Here is a 22,592-nt window from a genome sequence, read left to right as displayed (position 1 = left end):
TGAGCTGCACTTCAGAGAGATACGTGGCTTTAGGTGGAACAGTCACTAGTTGGCAACCTCTGGGGAACCAGCCACACCACAGTTACTCAGTGATGTGGTGCTGTGTCTGGGTGGATCCTCATTTGCCTAGCTGCTCATGGAACCAGTATGGAACCCTCAAACTCATTGCTTGTGGCTCCCAGTCGAATCCACCTAACCTAACAAGGGAGCTTGTGTAGCCAGTCCTCCTGACATAGGCAGTATTCCAAGTTGTTTTGTTTGTTGCAACAGAACACATGCTACAGAACAGAATGCATTTTTAGCAGTTAAAAGGAAAGAGGGTAGCTTTGAAAGTGTTTCACCTTTTTCCATTCAAAATGGTTAATAGGGCATTGCTGGCATTTTGAAATCTGTGAATCGATTGAGAAATGTGGCACTGTTCAGCAAATTTCTAGTTCCCAACAAGCATCAAACCTCCAGAATGCTAAATGCCTAAGGGAATATGCATTCAAACTGAAGCTGCATAACACCTTGAAGTACAGCAAAGGTGTTGTGTCATGCAGATATATTGTTGGTATTCCCAAAGAGGTACTGAAAGATGAGTGGGCTCAAGAAGATGTCATTGATATATACAATGGAACTGGTAGATGGTGGACTGATTAAATTAGATTCATTTATTCTTACCTTCAGTATCACAACACTTCCAGAGCATCCAAGGCAGGTGTGCAGCTTTATGTCCCCAACTCAATGCGCTGTTTTAAATTCCAGTGTTTTCATACATGGGCACACCACTGTAACATATAAAGGAGAAGCCACTTGCAGCAAATATGGTAAGGCCACCCACAGAGACATTGTTTGCTTGTCTCGCTCGAATTGTTCTAATTGCTCTGGGGATCACCCTGTCTGGAGTAGAGATTGCAGCACCTACCTTGAGGAAAGGAAGGCACAGAAGCTCAAAACAACAAAGCATATCCTGTGTGGTGAGGCCAAAAAGATCTACATGGCCAGACAGCCTCCCACTTTCATTACTTCACTGACTTAAAATGTCTAATCCAAAAGCAGTTGCCCCTACACAATTTGAGATTGCTAGTGTCAGCACTGCTACCTGTGTTTGTCAATGCTTTTGTAAAGATGCTATTGTTTCAGAGTGCATAGCTGCCCCCAGAAGAGCATTAAAGGCTACAGCTGCTGCCATTATTGAGCATCTGGCACCTCAAAAGGCAGACTCCAATAAATGGGTTAGCACTGTCATTATCAGTGCTGCGGAGGTTCTTAAGAAGTCTCCTCTAGCAAACAAATCAAATTGGAAGTGTCAGCCTCAAAAGAAGACCATTCATAAATGGTCAGATTGTGTAGATCTCATCCTCTCTGACAGTTATAATGGTTTACTTTGGAGACAGAACATGAAGTCTGCCTGAGACAACCATCTAATCCCCAGACTAAGCCTCAATCCTCCGCAGTATCCCCACTCTGGTGAAGAGACAGGATGAAAGAAAACCCTCACCAGTAAATGGCCCCCACAGTACAATGGAATATCAATGGGTTCAAGACACATTTGGAGGAACTTACACTCCTGATGCAGGAATATCCCCTATACTCATGCTTACAAGAACCATATTTTAATCTACTGATGCCCCTATGCTATGGCACTATACCATCCACCGCAAGGATGACATGACTGGGAAATGGGCAATGGGAGGGGTAGCTATGTTTGTCAATTACACATACCACTCCTGTGCTCTATTCCTGGTTACTAACCTACAAGCAGTTGCCAGTGAAGTTCACTGTTTGCTCTTTTTGTTTGCCACCACAGGAAGCGATGGATTCTGAGGCTCTCACATATCTTATGGGCCAACTCTCGTGACCATTTCTTGTACTGGGAGACTTCAATGCCCTTAATTAATTATGGGGCTCACACTCTACTTTTCCTAGTAGTTGAGTTTTGAGAGCATTATGATGTCTGAGGAACTGTGCATCGTGTGTCAGTAACTGTGCACATGAACAATCCCACTCATTTCTCTCTTACTACTGGGTCATCCTCAGCTGTACACCTATTTCTGCACCCCAACCCTTGTAGACTCTGCCCAGTGTGAAGTAACTGATGACCTACATTCCAATGACAATGTCCCACTCTTGATTTACATATTGAATGGAAGCTGCTGAAATGAATGACCAACAGAGTTAACAGGACACTGTTCAGTCAGTTGGCTGTGTTTGAATACCAATGCAGCAGCCAGGAATGGTTGGACCATATCACATGTGGTTCACCATGCCACTAACTTATGCACCCTGGAGTTCTCAGGACATCTTAGAATGCAGCCTGGACATTGGTAGACTGTGCATGCTGCTCATCAATGTGGGTCAGGCATGTGGCTCTGCATTGGTTTAAGTGATGTCCAACAGTAGAAAGCATTGCAACCTTTCAAGTAATGAGAGCCAAAACTCAACTCATAATCAAGAAGAGCAAGAAAGTACCATGGCTCACATTTCTGGGCCCTTATCAACTGCTCCAGATATTATACAAAAGTATGGAAGCCATCAGCAGGATTCATGGTAAATTCAGTTGTTTACCAACAGCAGTGGTGCAGAAGCAGAGTTGTCTACAAACAATGCCCAGGAACTTCACCAAGACAGTGGTAGAGCATTTTGCAGTGACTGCTGCCACTGCCAGCCAGTATCCAGCGTTCTGCTGCTACCACGTGACCATGGAGAGGGGCGAGTTGGACTTCAGCTCCAACTGTTGTGAGTCTTACAACTGCCCTTTCTCAACTGCCTTTCCTCCATGTGGGAGTTGGGTTTGGCACTGAGGCTCACTATACTGCACCAAGTCATAACCAAATTCAGTACATCAAGCTGCAATACTTGCAAGCAGCATGAAAGGAAGTCTTTCTCAAATATTTTAATTCAGAACTACAGACAAGACAGTTTCCCAGTTTGTGGAGAGAGACTATTTTGAGACCTCTCCTCAAGCCAGGAAAGAATCGAATATCCCAGTAATTACTGTGGTGCTGCCTTAACGAGCTATTTGTGAAAGACTGTGGAGCCATTAGTCAGCCGTCATATGGTCTGCATCTTGGAGACCAGGCAGATCCTTGCAGCTCTTAGTGTCATTTCAAGAGATGTTGATCTACTAATGACAACAGTGAGACAGCTATCCTTATACCTTCCTACATTAGCAGTATTGTATAGGAATATTTTTTGACACCAATAAGTCATACAACACTACTTGGAGGCACGACATTCTCAGACTGCACCACCAATGAGACATTCAAGGCTACCTCCCCATATTCATTTGCTCCTTCTTATGGAAACACTCTTTTCATCACAAACTTGGTGGTGTGTTATCAGATAGTTTTGAGCAAGTAAATGGTGTTCCTCACGAAAGTGTTTTAAGTGTCACCTTCTTTGCTGTAGGTATTAACAGTTAGTGTTTGTGGTAAGGAATTCTGTGCAATGCTCCTTATTTGGGGACAGTTTTGCCATTTTATATACCCCATCCAACATTACAACAGTGACTTGTCAGCTGCAACTTACTGTGAGAAGGATGGAGGAGTGATTTTCAAAGGTGTGTGTGTGTGTGTGTGTGTGTGTGTGTGTGTGTGTGTTTGTTTGTTTGTTTGTTTGTTTGTTTGTTTTCATTTTCATCATATTTTTGATGTACCTAGCTTGCATATGAGGGACACCATTCTACATTTTAAAGACTCATTGTGATATGTGGACTCATTTTTATTCCAAACTGTTGTGGCTACCACATCTAAATGACCCAGAAACCTCTTAATATCTTAAAGTGTCATAGCCACATGCCTTGAGGAATGGATAGCATATGCCAGTTCCAGGTTTATAAGACTTTTGTGAGATCATGGCTAGAATTTAGAAGTACAGTTGTACAGATCAATGAGACCCTTTTACCTGAAGAATATTGGTGTTATCCACCATGAGGGAATTAAGCATACAGGACCTGTCCCATACGCAATCTGTGTGCTGAGGCTGGGGAACCGCTACAAAACATCCAGCGGTCACTCCTCATGATGTGTCAAGTGTATAAGTTCCTCACTACTCCCAATTGACCTGCATTCCAGACTGTTGTCTGTCCAACTATGGAACACCTTTTTATTAATCATCCACAAGCAATGAGGCCATTTAAGATCCATGTGAAGCATCTGCTGTAGTCTCTTGACTTGGGACAACTTAAAACCCAAACCCAGAATTGGAACTTACTGCCACCTCAGTTACTACAGTGGCCCAGAATAATTTTAGATTTAATGTGATACTGGAGAGACTGCATTCTTGTATCTGTTTTTAATAACACATTTTGTGCATTTTAAATAAGCACCACAACTATATAGCTGTATTGGCAGATGGGTGTAAACAGGGGGGCTCCATTGGTTGCTCTGTTGTCTTCCCTGATCATTTCCTTAAGATCCGATTACCTCAAGAATTTACTGTAATTGAAGCAGAATTTTACATGATCTTGAGGGCACTGGAGAAAATGTGATGTGTTGTGACTACTAAATTTCTCTTTTGTTCTGACTCCCTGAATGCCCTTATCTCTCTCCAACACTTGTACCCAACAAATAAAATAGTCCAGAATATACAGGATGCCTTTCATCATCTACAGAGGCTGGGGAAGGAGATGCCTTTTAGCTGTTTACCACAGAATATGGGTATTAACAAGAACAAACTATCAGATGTAGCAGTGAAGGAGGCATGTTGCAATAATCCGAAAATACTATGTGCTATATCCCTAGGTGCTATCACTTCACTGTTGAGGTACAGAGACATAGATAGATTGGAAGAAGAATGGCTGGAAATTACAGACAATAAGCTGCATCTTGTAAAGTCTACAACTCAGCCATGGTGCACCTCATTCAAGCCACAAAGATGGGGTGATGTCCTTCTCGCTCATCTTCATATAGCATGAGGCCCTGTGACACGTGGCTTCTTGCTTCATTGAGAGGACACTCCAATGTGTGGTGCTTGTGGTGTACAGATCAACGGATCACAGTGTGCCACATTTTGGTGGGCTGTGTTTTATATTCAGACAAAAGGACAGCAGCTCCTCCTATCTTTTAACTGGTAATCAGATGAATATGTTACAGCTTATAAGGTTTTGTGACATGTCCAGCTTGTTCCCAAAAATTATAGGAGAATTTTTTAGTCTTTGGTCAGGGGTCTGGCTCATCCCTGTTTTTTGTAAGTGATCAGCCAGTTGCATTTGCCTGTGTCATTATTTTAGCTTTCCTCCTGTATATCTTGTGTTTTAATTCCCAGTTTTGATTTTACATTATCATAAGGGATGTGAGATAGTATATTTTTGTGTGCTTTATTCTTCTTTGTTTTATGACTCTTTTGTAAACCATTTCAATGACATTAGTTCTTACTAACTTTTGTAAGGTCACTGATAACCTTGTCATTAAGCCATTAAGCACCTATAAAGTGCCAAAACCCACACACACACACACACACACACACACACACACACACACACACACACAAAAACAAACACCCACAAATGTAATAGTTCCCGATCTCTAAGATTCAGAAGATGCAAAACTACCCCCCCCCCCCCTTTTTCTCTCTCTGTGTGTGTGTGTGTGTGTGTGTGTGTGTGTGTGTTTCGCTTCATGGGTGTCTCTCTTAATCACTGTTGTGCCTATCAGTTCCACTGTTGTGATACAGCAGCTACTTTGGAGGGTTTTTCCTAACTATAGTTAAAAACTATGAACAGTTGTTTTAAATTCAGAAGAATGGACTTGTTTCCTACATTTCCTGATTATGCTATCAAGATATTTGATACAAATCAAGTGAAAAAGAATAATATTAAACTTTGTTAATTTTTTTGTTTGTTTTGTGACAAAACATATTTAGGTTTTTTTTCCAGAAACAATGTCATTGGGAATTTTTACAGTTCCAACACAGAGCCTCAGTGAGTTCCCTGGTGAATTTTTCACTACGGTCACCTCAGAGAAACGTCACCCCTGACTGCTTACTTGAGGGAAAATCCTTTTCCATACTGCCTGTTTCAATTTTGGGTCTCTGTTTGGTGGCTGTATGTCCTGCCTACTCATAAAAACAAATGATTTAGTGATTACCTTTCTTACAATTTATCCAGTGTCTACTGAGTTATTTCTTTGTCATTCTGCAACCCTCTACACTGATTGATAAGTCACCATAGAGAACTCATTTTCAGAGTCATATGTACACTGGTGTGTAAAACTCAAGTATGGAAGTAACTTTCACATGCTGTGTCATTTCCAAGTAATATAGCTTGATGACACTTGGACCAAACAAAGAAAGAACTAAAATAGTATAGTATATAAGGTAACTGAAAGAAGTACACAATGAAGTGAACAGAAATGTTGTTTTTATTCATAGACAATAATTAAAGTGAAGTCACATTGATTTATGATGGCTCCTGGACAGCACAAAAGAGGGACAAGGTTCTTAATAGGGTGTGTGGAAACCACGGACAGTAATGCACCGTCTGCAGTGCACTCCCATTGAAGCCCCAATGTTGGTAAGGAGTGTTTGTGGTAGAGCATTCCATTCCTTTGTCAGAGTGGTTGATAATTGCTGGATAGTCTTTGGTGCAAGTGGATGTGTTGCATTTGGTCATTCCAATGCTTCCCTCATGTGCTCAATGGGATTTAAGTTGGGAGAAGGGGGGGGGGGGGGGGGGGGAGAACAGGCAAGCCAGCCCGTTCGCAGAATATCCTCTCATTCCAAGTGCTCCTCCATCTGCGCTCTTCAATGCGGTCACAGTCTGTCATCCATAAAAACGAAGTCAGGACTGAAAGCACCCTTGAAAAGTTGCACATGTGGAAGTGCAGCGTCACAAGAGCATTGACAGGTGAGTGTAGTGTGTTCAAAGATTTGGAGGTCAGAATGCCCGTGAACATTATGCCTCCTCACACCATAACACCTGGACCACCAAAAGGATCATGTTCAATAGTGCTGGACGTACCTTCATATGGTGCAAGGTGGGAACACCAAATGCATCCAGGAACATTTTTGAACATGATCATGTTGATAATCCGGATGTTATGGTGTGAGGAGACCTCCAAATCTTTAAACATGGCACACTCACAAGTAAACATTATTGTTCTACTGTACTCCTCCCCCATGTATGTCTTTTTAGGGGTGCCTTTGATGCTGACCACATTTTTATGGATGGCAGTGGGTGACTGCACCAAAGAGCACTGGTGGAGGAGCTCTTGAAACGAAAGAATGTTTGGCAAATAAATTGGCACTTTGCAGAGTACGCACTGCTATACATGCTGGTTACACACCTTATTAAGAACTGTGTCCTGCCTTTGTTGTTGTCCAGGGGACCGTCATAAACCACAGTGACTTCAATGTAATTGTTGACTTTGAATAAAAGCATTGTTTCTCTCCATCTCTGAACCATGTATTTACTTTCAAAACCTTTTATTAAGAATTTACTTTATTTATTAGTGATTCATCAAGAACATTCACACATTTAATCACACTATGTGAATGTGGAAGAAGTTGCCAGTGGGTAACTGATGAAAACAAATTAAATTTCTTTCAACAAATGGAAATTTTATTCCTAAAAGCACCCCCCCCCCTTTTTTTTACAGATTTAAAATTATAATCAGAAAGCACCCTCTAAATATCAAGTTACAAATTATTCAGAGACAGAAAGAACAAATTTTGACAGCATGAGCTTTCGGGCTGAGAACCTTGCCACTGCCTTTTGACATGGCCGTAGTCGTGAGTGCTCACAACAACCTATGAAAGACTACACTGGTGCAAATCTGCAACACACCAGATTACTGTAAACTAAAAATTTTAACAACTCACACAAGCACATAAACTATGCACCTCGTAGGAGGGATGGAAATGGTACAAAACACTAACATTAAAAAAATATATATTAACTTGGCACCGAAGGTGCAACTTGATTAAAAAAAAAAAGACTCTTATGTTGGAAGGGTGGCAACTTTATATACCAAAATGACCATTTAAATAAAAAACCCATGAAATGCAGTCTTACATAAAATATACAAACATGCTCTACATTACACATATACTGCCACTGAAGATGATAGGCAAGATAAAAACATATTTCAGGAATTCGGCCATTACACTTCAAGCAATAAATTTGTTAACACTGAATCTGACAAGCATGACAGAGGCAGCTATTAACGTATGGCAGATTGACAGGGAGATTACTGAACAACCCGAACCGCAGGTTGCTTTAACCCACCCCTACTCCACAAGGGAAAAATGGACCACCCAATTCATAAATAACCACCTTCTGGTGGGTGGGAAAATGGAGAAGAATGGTGGGATGACCCCAAAACAAAGCGGCTGGTGACCGCACCAAGAAAACAAGTAGAATTTAACAAGTAAATAAAACAACATATCTCCAACCACTTAACCTAATAATAAACTGCAATTTCTGGTGAAGACCTGGCGCAGCACCCCCAACGCTCTCCTGAACCATCCGCTGCCAGCCGCTTCAACGGATGCAGGAAGGCGCACCAATCTCCCGTCTCACGGTGTCACAGCTTGCACCGGCCAGCCCGATGTCGTGGGTTGACGCCTGTTGCTCTCATGTCGACCGTGAAGCCACTACCTCCCCGCTATATGGCGCGTCCCACTGGACTCACATGGCAACCTCACATGCGCCAACGCTCAAGGCAGACAAGTCATCTTGTGTCTCAGTGCGCGACCGACCAACCGATCGATCCAGCCGCCAATGACCGCTGCCCGGGCAACTCGAGCAGACTGGCCGCCAGCATTCCGACAACAGACAGACACTAACTGCCGCACAAATGTGAATGAGAGACAGGCCAGCAACTGGTGACACGAGACTGACCAAGACTCACTCCGACTGACCAACCTCCCGATCTAATTGCCAATGATCATTGCCTGAACAAACTCAAGCAGACTGGCAGCCTAATACATACTAGCACTCCAGACAACAGACAGACACTGACTGTGACCCGGCTGAGCAACTGACCAGACTCGCCCCTAGCGAGCTCATAGTGCCCCTTAAATGCACGCGAACAGGCAATCTTCCCCTTCTTCCACCACAGAGAGACACCAAAACTGCGATTGCCACAGCGGCACCACCGCCAGAAACAGAGGGCGACTGCTTCACACTAGATGCTCCGGTGCGGTCTTCAAAACAGCAAATTTACTGTGGCTCAATTTCATTACATATTTCTTTCTGTTACTGTCTGTACCATATGAAGCAGCTATTTCTACGTATGGTCCAAGTTTCACCTGACTATGTTACATGGCAGTGACACATTATGCTGATGTTAGTTTCGTCCTTAAGTTTTGCACATCAGAGTGTATGTCTCTAGTGTACATTCTGAAAACAAATTTTCCTGTACCAAATTCCTGCAAATGGTATATTTTGGAATTCCATTTCAATGTCAAGTATATATCTTCCCAAATTTAAACTGAGTAAGGCTGCCTGTGATTGACATACACGAGGAGAGTGTTTGAAATTCCTGTCTGCCCTTCCAGATTCAGGGTTATGGAAAACCTAAATCTGGAAAGACATTAGAGGATTTCAGACCCTCTTCTCTTTTTAAGGTTAACCATAGTTTTCCTGATGCAAGGATACTCTAGAAAGGAAAGACCAATACCATTTGCCATTTTCGTTCAGCCTTAGCGTGTCCCCCATCCCTAATATATTCTACTTCAACATGGTGTTAACACCTACCCTTTCCTTTCTCTTCCCAGATTCAGTGGCAGAATTAAAAAATTGCTCTTGAGGTGAAAATGGCTTCCACTTAACATGTTATGAGGGCATCTTAGTGAAAAATATATGTAAAAGCAATATTCAATGGATGCAACCGTGGCTCTGCTGGACAATTTTATTTTATAGTCCTGAAATGCCAAAATACAGGAAGAAAACAAAAAATATAATGGAATTAAACACACTGTCAGAAATTTGACCATATGATTTTTCCCCTAATTTGTTACTAACAACATGTTTCCATTGTATACTTTGGTCCAAGATGCACCAAAACAATGCCTTGCATAGCTTCTCTTGCCCACAATGATCAGATTTCTTCCTAACTGCAGTCTCTTCCTGATGATATCTGACAGATCTGTTTTCATTGTCATTTCTGCGCATCTTGTTTGCCTTCAAGCAATTGACTGCAGATATGGAAACTGTGAGTCCATATCATCATCATAGGTGAATTATGAGTTTGACCCATACTGCCACCTTCAACATTTCCATATTGTATAAGTGTATTTTTAGTGAACATATCACTCCAAGTAGCATTCTAGTATCCTGGTTTGTGTCGTATCACATACTGTCCTTCAGAAATTTCTGCAAGACATGGTCAGGTAGTTTTTCCACAGATCTCAAATTGAAGACATATACAGAAAAATGGGCTGAACCTCAGATGTAAAAGCTTAGAGATAAGTGTTGCCATCTGTTGCTGGGTACGGAAAGTATAAAAATTGACATTGGTCTCACCCCTAAATATCTTAATGCGATATTTAGGGGTGAGACCAGTGTCAGTCTTGATAGTTCCCATACCAGCAACAGATGGCAACACTTATCTCCAAACTTTTGCATTTGAGGGTTAGCCCATTTTTTCGCACTTCTTCAATTGTACAAGCAACACCTCAGACAGTTGAAGTGGTTAGCTGCAAAAAATAGGGAAGGATTTCCTCCACTGCCCAGAGATGTAGTAGAAAATCTCCTTCTTGTTTGGTTCTAATGAAGGCCACTGTTATGAACACTGGCTTGATAAGACAGTCTACCCACCACTTAGTTATTTCATTGAATGCCACTTTCATGTCCAGTGCTGCTGAAAGGTCTGCATAGCCTCTAATTGTTTAAGCCTTCAAAATATTTCTCAGCAGCTGTTTGGTTACAATTAGTAGTGCATGGATATTCTGAGGAAATTTCTTTCCTAGCAGCGTATGAGCCACACCACCTCATGTACTGTTTATAAGTTCTTGAAGACCACTGTTTGCCCTTAGAGTTTCAACACAACCAATGAAATGCATGAGTGTGTGCATCCCACTAGCCATAGAACAAACTTGTTACATGCATGAAGTAAGACCCCTGTTAATCCAGCTGCAACTCAATATAATGCCTGGTCTGTCGTAAGCACAACATATTCTTGGCATGCATCAGTTGTGAGTCATTTGACCTCCACCACAGTGTTGAGCATGGTTTCAGGGTGTGAAGGTATCAGGCTGACAAGGGGTGTTTATGCTGGAGCAGTCATAGACCTTAGTGTGTGTCCTTGTTCTTGACACAAATGAGTTTTGAATCCATTGAATTCTGTGCAGTCTTCTTCTGAAACAATGGCACATAGGAACTGGCAATCCAACTGTTGTGCTCTGCAAGCAGATAAGTCTTGCATTTCCAGTACCTGTTGGCACTGCCCTGTTCTTATCATTTCAATTTGTGGCTTTCAAGCTTTCATAGGACCATGATATCTCTGAGCTTCAACATCAGCAACAAAAGGATTTTGAAGCTTTTTCTTTATTACACAAGGAATGGTATTCTCTGATTTAGACATTGTAGCAGTATTACTCACAAAGGCAGTCTGGGTTAACAGAAGTAACATGGAACAAGTTGACCATTTGATCATGAAATTCACCAATCAAAATTATATACTACTGGCTGTATGAGAGCACCATTATTACCAGAGAAACATCCTCAAATATTCCCTTTGGCTGCAGAAATGGCAGCTGATGATGTGAAACGGCAAACTTTATCATATGAGCAGCACACTCCAAAGTCATTTAATTTCCTAATCATTTCTTTCTTTTTCAAAGTGATATCAGCTGCAACAAGGAACATGGTCAGGTAATGTATTGTAGCACCTGTAATCATACTTGTGATCACGACAGTAGGCAAGGTGCCATCAAGACTTTCGGAAATATGTAACAGCAGTTCTAGCAGTGAAGTACTCACTTCAGAGGACACCAAATTCATTTTTATGGTCATTCTTTATAAATCTATTCTCCTTGGTAGTTCCTTTGTTTCATTAATGACCTGCGATGCTGTTCTTTCAGTGAAAGAACTATTGTTATCTAGCACAAGCCAAAATTATGAGTATGCTGTATTTCAGAATACGAGTATTCTCACGGTCCCACAGTTGGGTACTGACTCAACATCACAACTAAATGGTCTACTGATTTCTTAAGTACAGTCTTATGCTTCAGACTACCACTGCCCTCTGTATATACACTTTCTTCTTGGCTTCGGCAGCTGCAGCAACATTAAGCTTTCCCATGAATGTACATCTGCTGTTAACATCATATCTAGCATATGTGCAAGCAAATCAGTAACAGCTCCCTTAATTATAATTCTGACTTTGTCCAGCCATTTGACACTCCTCATTGCATGTATCAAGTATAGTAAGCTTGAAAGCTTTTTTTACTCTACCCATGATCAACTGTCCTGCCCGATTTAACTGCTCTTCACCAACCAAGATGTTTGCCATCTCTTTCCATTAAGTATTGCATGCCATGAAATATACAATACTGCAGAAAATCAAAAGCTGGAAGTTCAGAATGGTGACATTTTTCCAGTATTTCAATCCCAGATTCTCTTACAGTATTGTGAATATATTTATAAACTTTGTGATATGCCATTTTGATGTGTACATTGATACACAGCCTTTATGACAAAGAATTGTCATATTTGAATCAGCCTGCAATTGTTTTTGGAGGTCAGTGTGCAGTGGCCCTTCTTGTTTTACTTGCAGTGATCATTGACTGGATTCTCTTGCAGCTTACAGTAACCGGTGATTCTGATTCAGACTGGCACAGGAGTTCCTGAGTATTTTCGAAATAGCACATAGACATCTTTGCAATTCTTCACAATCTCCAATCTGTAACAGCAAAAGGAATTATATAGGTAATGTGAGGAAATAATCAAATTTCAAAATAAGTTAATGTTATGTTGTCTGTCTACAGTTACCCAGCACTGCCAAAGTTACAACCCCTCTTCCCCTGCCCCCAACCCAGATTTTGTTTACTTGCTGTCTTCTTGAGTGGATTTCCTGATAAAAGTTTGGGAGTAACTCATTTCCACCTCCTAGGTTTCTGATGCCAGACTATGTGATCTAGTTCATACAACATTAAAAAATATTCAAATTTGCCATTTTCTATTAATAGGATATGTCTGTTGACATTCTAAAAGTACTGTTTATTATATTTATATTTTTGTTTGTATCTGAATTCTGCATTACAATCAAATCAAATGCAAATTACGGCCATCTCTTCTTCAGATTTTGGAGTACACTCCAGCAGATCATCCAGACCACCAGAATTTGCAGGAAGCACTGGCCAAAGCTGAAGAGTTCTGTAGACAGGTAAAGAAATTTTTGTATCATTAGCATCATTAATCTATATTAATATTATGTATATTGCCACAGTGGTAACACCGGTTCCCGTCAGGTCACCGAAGTGAAGCACTGTTGGGCTGGGCGAGCACTTGGATGGGTGACCATCCGGTCTGCCGAGCGCTGTTGACAAGCAGGGTGCACTCAGCTCTTGTGAGGCAAACTGAGGAACTACTTGATTGAGAAGTAGTGGCTCTGGTCTCGGAATCTGACATACGGCCGGGAGAGTGGTGTGCTGACCACATGCCCCTCCATATCTGCATCCAGTGACGCCTATGATCTGAGGATTATTTTTTTTTTTTTTTTTTTTTTTTTTTTTTTTTTTTAGTTTTCTTTTATTAATATTACATATAGTTGACAGGATTATTTGAAAAACTAAAACATCCACAAATAAAATTTAATGTGACCTTCATTGCTACTGGTGGTGGCAGTGGCAGGGCGGGGAGGGGGGGGGGGGGCTAAAGACTGTAGTGATCACAGGAACTGACTAACCTGAGAGTTTTCTTCATAATGTATTATAAACTAATAAACTACCTCTAAAGGCCAAGGAACATACAAATCACTCAAATTCACTCTCTTCTGATATCAATGAAACACTTGTCCCTCAGTCATCACAATCATCATCATCATCATCACCAGCCAGTTGACACCCTCTGTTCAATAAAGGACTCCTCGAGACTTCTCTTTTTATTGCAGTCTTCAGCTATTTACACCCATATTGCTGCTGTATATTTTTAATGCAATACAGCCGCCTTCCACTAGGATGTCATCTCAGTATCAGTCCTTTTTATTTCTTGGAGCTCAGTAAAAAAGCTTCCTTGGTTCAACTGCCATCCATTCATCAGGCTACATGTTCTGTCCACCTCTGTTTCATTCTCAATACTGTCTTAATTACATCTTCCACTCCACTGTATCCACAGATCCATCTTTTATCGTCCTGTCTCTTTTAGGAATTCCACTGTATACCAAACACTTGACTACATTGTTCTGATACTGCAGCCCTTATGGTGAGAGGTTGTGTTTGGTCAAGTGGGTGAGAGATGATTAATGGCTGGGAGGGAGAGGCTGCAGGGGGATGGGATAGGCATATGACACGGAAGAGATTTCCCTGCAGCATGCAGGAGGATTCATTTGTGGCACACAGGGAAGAGGAAGGGTGTGTTGAGAGAAAGGGTATTTAACATACAGGAAGAGGTACACTGTGGAGAGGAAAATGTGAGTGTAGATTAATAGGGTTAGGTGAGAGGCACTCAATCGGTGTGGAGGTGGATGTGGGACATGGGCTATTAGAGTTTGATGCTAGGAATATTGTAGGTTTGAAAGATGTGTTGCAATGACAGTCCCATCAATGTAAATTAAAGACACTGGTACTGTGTGGACAATCTGTATGGCACAGGTTGTGAAGCATCCAAGTCAAGCATGTTGTGCTTAGCAGTATATTCTGCTGCTGGGTGGTCAACTCTGGTCTTGGCCACAGTTTGGCTGTGATCATTCATACAGGTGAACAGCTGTTTGACAGTCATGCCCACATAGAAGGCAGCACGGAAGCTTCAGTTGAGTTAGTATATGATAATGATTGCATTAATAGATGGGCCTACTTCTGATAAGCTAGGATATGCCTGTGACAGGACATACTGGGTGGATGCATAGGGCATTTTCATGACAGGAAAGAGATGAAACAAAAACCACAGGAGGGACTACATTGCTTAACTTTGAATGACTTTCAATATCATTTCCATCAATGGGTAAAATTATGAGGCAAGTACATTATGTCTGACATGCTGTTTTGAATATGGTACAATTTTACAAATGTTCTGCAAAATATAAAATTTGAAATTGAAACTGAATAAATCTCATTAATTTTCATGTCAACTTCAAAGCGATGGTTCTATAGTTAATAAGAAGCTCATACAATCTCTGTGTTTTACACACCAAACTCTAATGAACTTCTGTAAAGTTTTGGTGTTAATGGGAAAATTACATCACTGAATACTTTTAATACTGTTGCTGAAAGATCCTTGACTTATGAAATGTTTTATTCTTCTACTTTCTGTATAACTATTCCCTCATTCTCTATCAAATAATATTTTATTTTGAAGACACTTCATGTTGATCACACCACTTTTGGAAATAAGTGGTTATTACCTTCCCACTTTGTCAATTGACTGACTGATTGGAAATTTTCATTATTTATACTTAGTTGGACTGGGTCTGTACAGGTATTCATGAAGGAATAAAATTTGGTACAATATATTAGGTTACTGCATAAGTTTGTAACTTTTTTCCATAAGTTTAATAAACACAACAGATACTTATAATAGAGACTTTAGTCATCAATAATATATTCTCCTTTAGTACTTACAACAGTCCACCAATACACAGGTAACTTCTCAATTCCATGATTATAAAAATTATGTGGTTTTGAAGTGAAGAACATGTCAAGCCATGGTTGGAGTGCATTTTCATGTGGAAAGAAAGTTCCCTGAAGGTTGTTTAATAGAGAGCAGAAAAGGTGAAAATCTGAGAGGGCAAGATCAAGGGAATGAGGTGGGTATGGAATGACTTCCCACTTCATGAAGTCTTCCTGGTCATTGTTCTTGGATTGTGTGAGCAAGACGTCTCAGCTGTTGACAAGGAATGTCAGCAGTTATGGCTAAAGAAAAAGGTTCAAATGGCTCCAAGCACTATTGGACTTAACATCTAAGGTCATCAGTCCCCTAGACTTAGAACTACTTAAGCCTAACTAACCCAAGGACATCACACACATCCATGCCTGAGGCAGGATTCGAACCTGCGACCGTAGCAGCAGCACAGTTCCAGACTGAAGTGCATAGAACCTCTCAGCCACAGCGGCCAGCAGGTACGGTTACATCTCGGCGAATTGTATGAGGAGTTGCTACATTGTTTGAGCTCAACCATTCCTTTCTTTTTCTTATGTTAGCATAAGGGCATCAGTTCTCATCACCAGTAATGATACAGCATAGGAATGGTCAGTGTTTTTAACAAGCCAAGTGATGAGCAAACAGGGATACACTTATGACCACTAGCTGTTTTTTGTGATTTTGGCTTAGAGCATGTGGTACCCATACCCCCAATTTTTGAACCTTCCCCATTGCACAAAAATGTTGCACGATGGTGGAATCATCACAGTTCATCACATTTTCCAGTTCCCATGTACACTGACATGGATCATTGTGGATTAATGTGTTTAAACAATCTTTATCAAATCACAAACACCTTCCTGAACAAGAGTCATTAATGTTAAACTGTTCCTTCTTAAAATAAGAAAACTGTTTTCTTTCCATGATTTATCCAACAGTGTTTTCCCCATACATGACTGCTGCTGTCACTATTCTGTTGAACTAATATAGATGAATATGTTGGAAATTATCAGATTTCACCACTTGGCACTCCCTTTTTTGGTGTCCACAGCTCCACTTACTGTCTCCAAATGACAAAATAACAATATGTAAACTCAAATAGCAATAGTGAATGAACTACAAATAAAAAATAATAGTTGATAAATAAACCATAGCAACTGGAATACCACAATGCAAAACAAAAGCACTATGAACTTATGCACAAATCTATTATAACCACACTCGATGAACTACTCAAATTTTTCTTAACTATATATTGTTTGTACCTATTTTGCCTTACATTGTTTGTACAGAATTAGTGCATTCATGTCTTTTGTTTTCAGGTAAATGAAGGTGTGAGAGAAAAAGAGAACTCAGAACGATTAGAATGGCTTCAGAGGCATATCCATTGTGATGGCTTGGAGGAGCAGTTAATTTTTAATTCTCTTACAAATTCTCTAGGACCCAGAAAATTCCTTCATCATGGCATTCTGCATAAAGTATGTGGAAGAAAACATGAAGATACTTTTTTCTTTCATGATTGCTTACAAAGGAACTAAAATATTTCTTTATTTTATCAGGCTAAAAGTGGGAAAGAACTGGTTGCATTCTTGATGAATGATTTTCTGCTCTTAGCCCAGCCACAAAAATCTCTTGGCAGTACTCACTCATTCTCATTTGAAAGGCATGCTGGTATCTCATTTAAAATCTATAAAAAGGTAAGTGTTGAAACTCATATTTAATTATTATTTAGCTATAGTTCCATAGAAGATCATGTTTGTACCTCTGAAGCATTTCAAATAGACTAGTTATATTACTTATACAAACTATTATTTCTTGACTGAATATGGCGGTACATGGGTACTAAATTTCTCTCTTATTTGAGGAGAGCTGGTGTCAAATCCCATTGTGGTCACTTTGTTTCAAGTTCTGTGACATTTTCTTTAAGGCATTGTAGGTGAAACTCAGCAACATTTCTATGAAGACATGTTCCATCTCTAACAAACTCATTAACAAGAAGAAAATTAACCACAATAAAGTTTTGGTATCATATTTTTGTTTTTTTTCATTAACCTGACCATATATTCTTAGAATCATCAGGGAAACACAATTACTGATAGTTAGAGTATCTTTTCATAAAATGATTGTTTATTTTTTCAGTGTTTACTAATTCAGGGTGTTCACACTGTATTTGATACTCTCATTTGTTTTATATCTGCTCTTTAGGAAAAGGAATGGGTGTTAGGCTTATAAATATTATAATCAATTATCTTTCTTGCATGAAATAAGCCATTTACTTAGTCCTATGCTCACAATATTGTTTGCTTAGTTCTTCATTGTTATGTAGTGTAGGTCTGTCAGATTGGTATGACATCCACAGACATTGTCAGTAGTGGCTGATGTCAGAGATTTATGACAATTGGAGCACAATGTATGTGGTATCATCTTAAAAATCACGGTCTCAAAATGAATTGCACTTAAATTATGCTGGATAGACTTCAGAGTTGAATCAGTATAGCTCTGTATGATGCCAGCATATTCTGCACCAGACTAACTCCTTAGTTTCCCTCCTTCTGCACCAAGTAAATATTCTAGAGCCTCTTCACTTGTACAGGCAGTGGCAGATACATATGGGGGGGGGGGGTTGCAACCCCCCCTCCCCTCCCCCTTGTGGGGCCACCCGCATTGCCACCCTCACTGCCCCCACCAGTCAGTCTGCATGCTATTTGTTTCTTTCTTTCATCAGTTGACTCAACTGAATCAACTTATCGAGTAGTTGTGCTTTCCTATGTAGCACGTCTGTCCGCATAATCATATTTTATACATTTCTGTCTGGCACATAGATAGCTAACACACACCTATGAGAAAAGTAGTGGCCGTTCTAGTGATCTCAGTACGTTATTCTGTCTGGCATTTGTTCGAGAAAAGTCGCTAATATTCTACTGTTTTCTTGTACATAGCACCTTCAATATGTAGCATTATAAATGCGGACTATTCACTGAATAGGAAGCTAGTTTACATTCAGAAGCAGAAATATTAAGACTGAAGAATGAATAAGTAAAAAGGTATAGATTTAGCAAGTGCAAGTGGAAGATTAGAGAAGAGTGAGAGTGATCAATTGACTGTGAAGTATTAATTGTAACTTTTTTTATCAAAATATGGCATTGTCTTGTCTATGTGTATTATCAGTTTAAATAAAACTTTCTTAAACATTGCATGTGAATTGATTATTTTTTACTACGGTAAAAGTAAAGGTAGCTCAAGACATCTTTAGTGCCCCCTCCTTGAGGTTTTTCCGTATCCACCACTGTGTATAGGGTGTTCAAAATGCAATACAATCTTATAGGAAAATGTCTAATTACGAAAGTTGTTTAAAGTGACTTCCATTACATGACTCACATAATTGATTATGAGATTGCATGTTTTGAAACATATGTTGTAATGATAGTTGAATTATTGCAGCAACACATTGTTCAATTACTTTTCATAATTTGGAAAAGCATGGGGGTGAGCTCTGTAAAAAGCATACTTAACATATCTCCACAAGAAAGAATCAGTCAGGTATAAATCAGAAAACCAAGGAGGCCTGAACACCCCCAAAATTATTTGTCCATGAAAACACCGATCCGAGCAAGTCATGCTGTTGTTTGGTTGCATGAGCTGTATCATAGTCCTTCTGAAAGCATGCACACTTTAGTTGGTCTTAAAGTATAATGCTTACAATGTGTCACACCATCTATATTTAGCACTGACTGTCCACTGTGCCATGAACAAATGTGATGAAAATTTACCTACATGACATTGCACACCACTCACTCATTTGTTGCATGTGCTGAAGGGACTTGTACAGTTCATGTGGATTTTCCATAGCCCTGTATTAATTCTATGCATCCACATACCCATCACAGTGGAACCTTGCCTCATCCAACAAAAAACACTCAGAGTTCTACCCCGTCTGATGCTACATCTGACGTCAACCACTGACTTTCAAAGTTGCATGCTTTTCATTCTCTTCAGGAAAAAGCTTGACAACAGCACAAACTCTGTATTGGTTCATCTTATACCAAGCGGCGGGTGGATGGCAGCATTCAGTTTTCTTTATGTAATTAAGTTAGCATGCCAAGCACACAACAATGGGGCTAGGTATACTTTGATGATATTGTCATGTGACAAGTTTCACTATTATTGCATTATAACACCCTTCATAATAGCCATGGCTTATCTGTGAAGTGGCCAACTACACTAGTGCTGAAGATTAGCATTATACTTTTCATATTGTCCTGAAGGTGTAATAACTTCAAGTTGAACCAATATATTTCAAGGAAGACGCAATACATGAAAGTCACAGATCAAGTAAACAGAGTAAGACATGTGTACACTTTAACAGTCAAATCATAACTGAGTTCAAGTCTAGCGGCCGCTGGCTGGCTGGCAACTTAGGTGGCACTGCTGCTGCATCGCTGGCAGACAGCGCCGCATGTAGAGGACACGCGTAACTGCGCGGCGGCACTTTGAAAGATCGGCGAGTCACAACAGAAGGTTCACACAAAGAAAAGGATTGACGCCAGATGACATTTAGTGCCTTCTTCTAGAACAATCTGACAAAGAGAATTATGCTGATTTCTTTGATAGTGATGACGCAGCAGAAATAATAGAGGCTGCAGATTATTCTGATGAATCTGAACAATCATGCAGTGGTGGGAATGAAGTGAATGAATTACCAAATGATGAGTGCCACTGGATAAATAATCCGTTGTGGTGCCAGGTAAAACAGAGCGTAAGAACATAATCTAAGTCTTACCTGGCCCGAAACGCAATGCTACAGGAACTAAAACTGAAATTGAAAGTTTCTCAAATTTTTTGATCCTAAGATAATTGACTATGTTGTTGCGAACACCAATAGATATATAGATAACAAGATTCATCTGTGTTTTACGCAAGTGACAGAGACTGCAGAAATACTTCTGCTTCTGAAATAATGGCTCTCGTAGGAGCACTGTTTCTCATTGCTGTCCAAAAAGGAGAGTGTGCAAACGTATTAGAGCTGTAGGCATCAAATGGCACAGGAAAGATTATTATCAGGGCAGCATTTACCTAAAAGCGCTTTCTGTTCTTGCTCTGGTCACTGAGGTTTGACGATTCTTCAGTGACAAAAGAGTGATTTGCAATTGACAAAATTGCTGCCATTCATGATCTCCTCTGCATTTTTTAACAACTGCAGAAAAAACTACAGCCCAGGGGAGCTCACAACCATAGACAAAATACTTGTTCATTTTTGTGGACTTTGTAGTTTTGTGCAGTACATGCCCAATGAGCCTGCCAAGACTAGTTTGAAGTTGTGCACATTATGCGATAGCAAGACATTTTACGTTAGTAGTTTTGAAGTGTACTGCAGCAGACAGAATCCTGGACTATATCTTGCATCTAAATAGCCTATGGATATTGTGAAGAGATTAGTTGAACCAATCAAGGGCACTGACGGGAATGTAACTACAGACAAGTATTGTAGTAGTTGTCCTATAGTACATTATCTACTAGAAAATGGGCTAACCATCATCGGGACACTGTAAAAGCTCAAGAAGGAAATTCCTCCAGAATTTTTGCCAAACAATTCGTGGGAAACTGGAAACTGTCTTTTCAGATTTCAGGATGACTTCTGTCTTGTTTCATGCTGAACGAAAAGAAACAAGGTTGTGCTTTTTCTACCGTCAGTGGTGAGACTGATGAAACAGAAATTTCTAAAGGAAAGTCTGCCGTAAAGCCAGACTACAATGCAACCAAAGGTGGTGTAGATATTGTTGATTACATGTGTACATCTTACTCCACACACAGGACAATAAGAAGTTAGCACTTGACATTGTTTTTCTAGTATCTGGATATTGCTGGAATTGATTCTCAAGCACTGTTCTTCAAAGACAATCAGATAAAAGATTTGAAAGAAGAACGTGCCTCACAAACCTGGCCTTGGCTGTAATGGAGAGTCAGTTGAAAAAAGGGGCTTAACTTGTTATTTTACCGAGGGACATAAGGATTTCTGTCATCCTATCGATTAGCCCCCATAAGTAACAAAGAGGTGTTAGAAGGTGCTATCTATGTGGTGGTAAAAAACAAAACTACTGTGACTTGCAACAATTGAAAAGATTTGTTTGCAAGCAACACAGCTACAACATTGTGACAGAGCTTCTCCAGAGGAACAAAGTGTGTGATTCGTGATGTGTGTTCATGACTTTTTTTTTTAGCTGGATGTCTGGTTCTTTATTATGACTAACAGTATTTTCATTTCTCTTCACTACACATTTTTTGTAAAACTTGCTTTAATAAAGGCCTGTAATAGCACTGAAATCTTCATCTATAATGATCTTACTTGTAGCTCAAAACTACTACTATAAATTCTACCAGAAAACTAAAACAATTGTCATTTAAATGGTATTTGATGTTCGGCAGCACTGAGTGCCGCATGTGCCCACTGGCGTAATTATCTTCAGCGCTTGCCACGGGGTTAAACATTCAAACAAGCCAGCAATACTGTGTAGACACTAGCAGCAGGAAGACCAGGTGGCTAAATAAATATCGCACAGACTCTGTAGTAATTAGTGAGTTTACAGCTTGGTTATTGATCAGCTTGCTTGGTGTTAGCAGCTTCAGTCAACTATTTTTTGTTGTAGCAATCACGTTTTCTGTCTTCTAGAACTCTTTGTTGAACAACCTTTTGGTGGTGACTTCTGTAGTGCAATCTTACCACACTTTTGAAGGGAATTCTAAGTCATGGCATAATTGGCTCATCTATATATCGAGTACCAATGGACCTATATCTCTTTACGTCGATCAGTTGTAGAATGTTGGAACACGTATTATGTTCGAGTATAATGACTTTTCTGGAGACTAGAAA

At 40.1% G+C, this 22,592-nt stretch overlaps 1 protein-coding gene across 6 annotated transcripts in view; it reads left to right on the top strand.

Moving 5' to 3' along the window:
• LOC126461919 (intersectin-1) overlaps positions 1-22,592 on the top strand; it is a 310,794-nt gene that overhangs the window by 253,274 nt on the left and 34,928 nt on the right. For all 6 annotated transcript variants that reach the window (XM_050096034.1, XM_050096037.1, XM_050096036.1 and 3 more), the window contains 3 exons: positions 13,230-13,313; positions 17,047-17,202; positions 17,284-17,421. In XM_050096034.1, the coding sequence (XP_049951991.1) occupies positions 13,230-13,313; positions 17,047-17,202; positions 17,284-17,421 (378 nt within the window). The remainder of the gene's footprint in view (positions 1-13,229; positions 13,314-17,046; positions 17,203-17,283; positions 17,422-22,592) is intronic.

This window comes from Schistocerca serialis, chromosome 1 (genome assembly GCF_023864345.2).
Source record: "Schistocerca serialis cubense isolate TAMUIC-IGC-003099 chromosome 1, iqSchSeri2.2, whole genome shotgun sequence".
In the NCBI taxonomy this organism is placed as follows: Eukaryota; Metazoa; Arthropoda; class Insecta; order Orthoptera; family Acrididae; genus Schistocerca; species Schistocerca serialis.
Note: the sequence above shows the minus strand (reverse complement) of the source record. Positions and strands in the feature narration are given on the sequence as shown.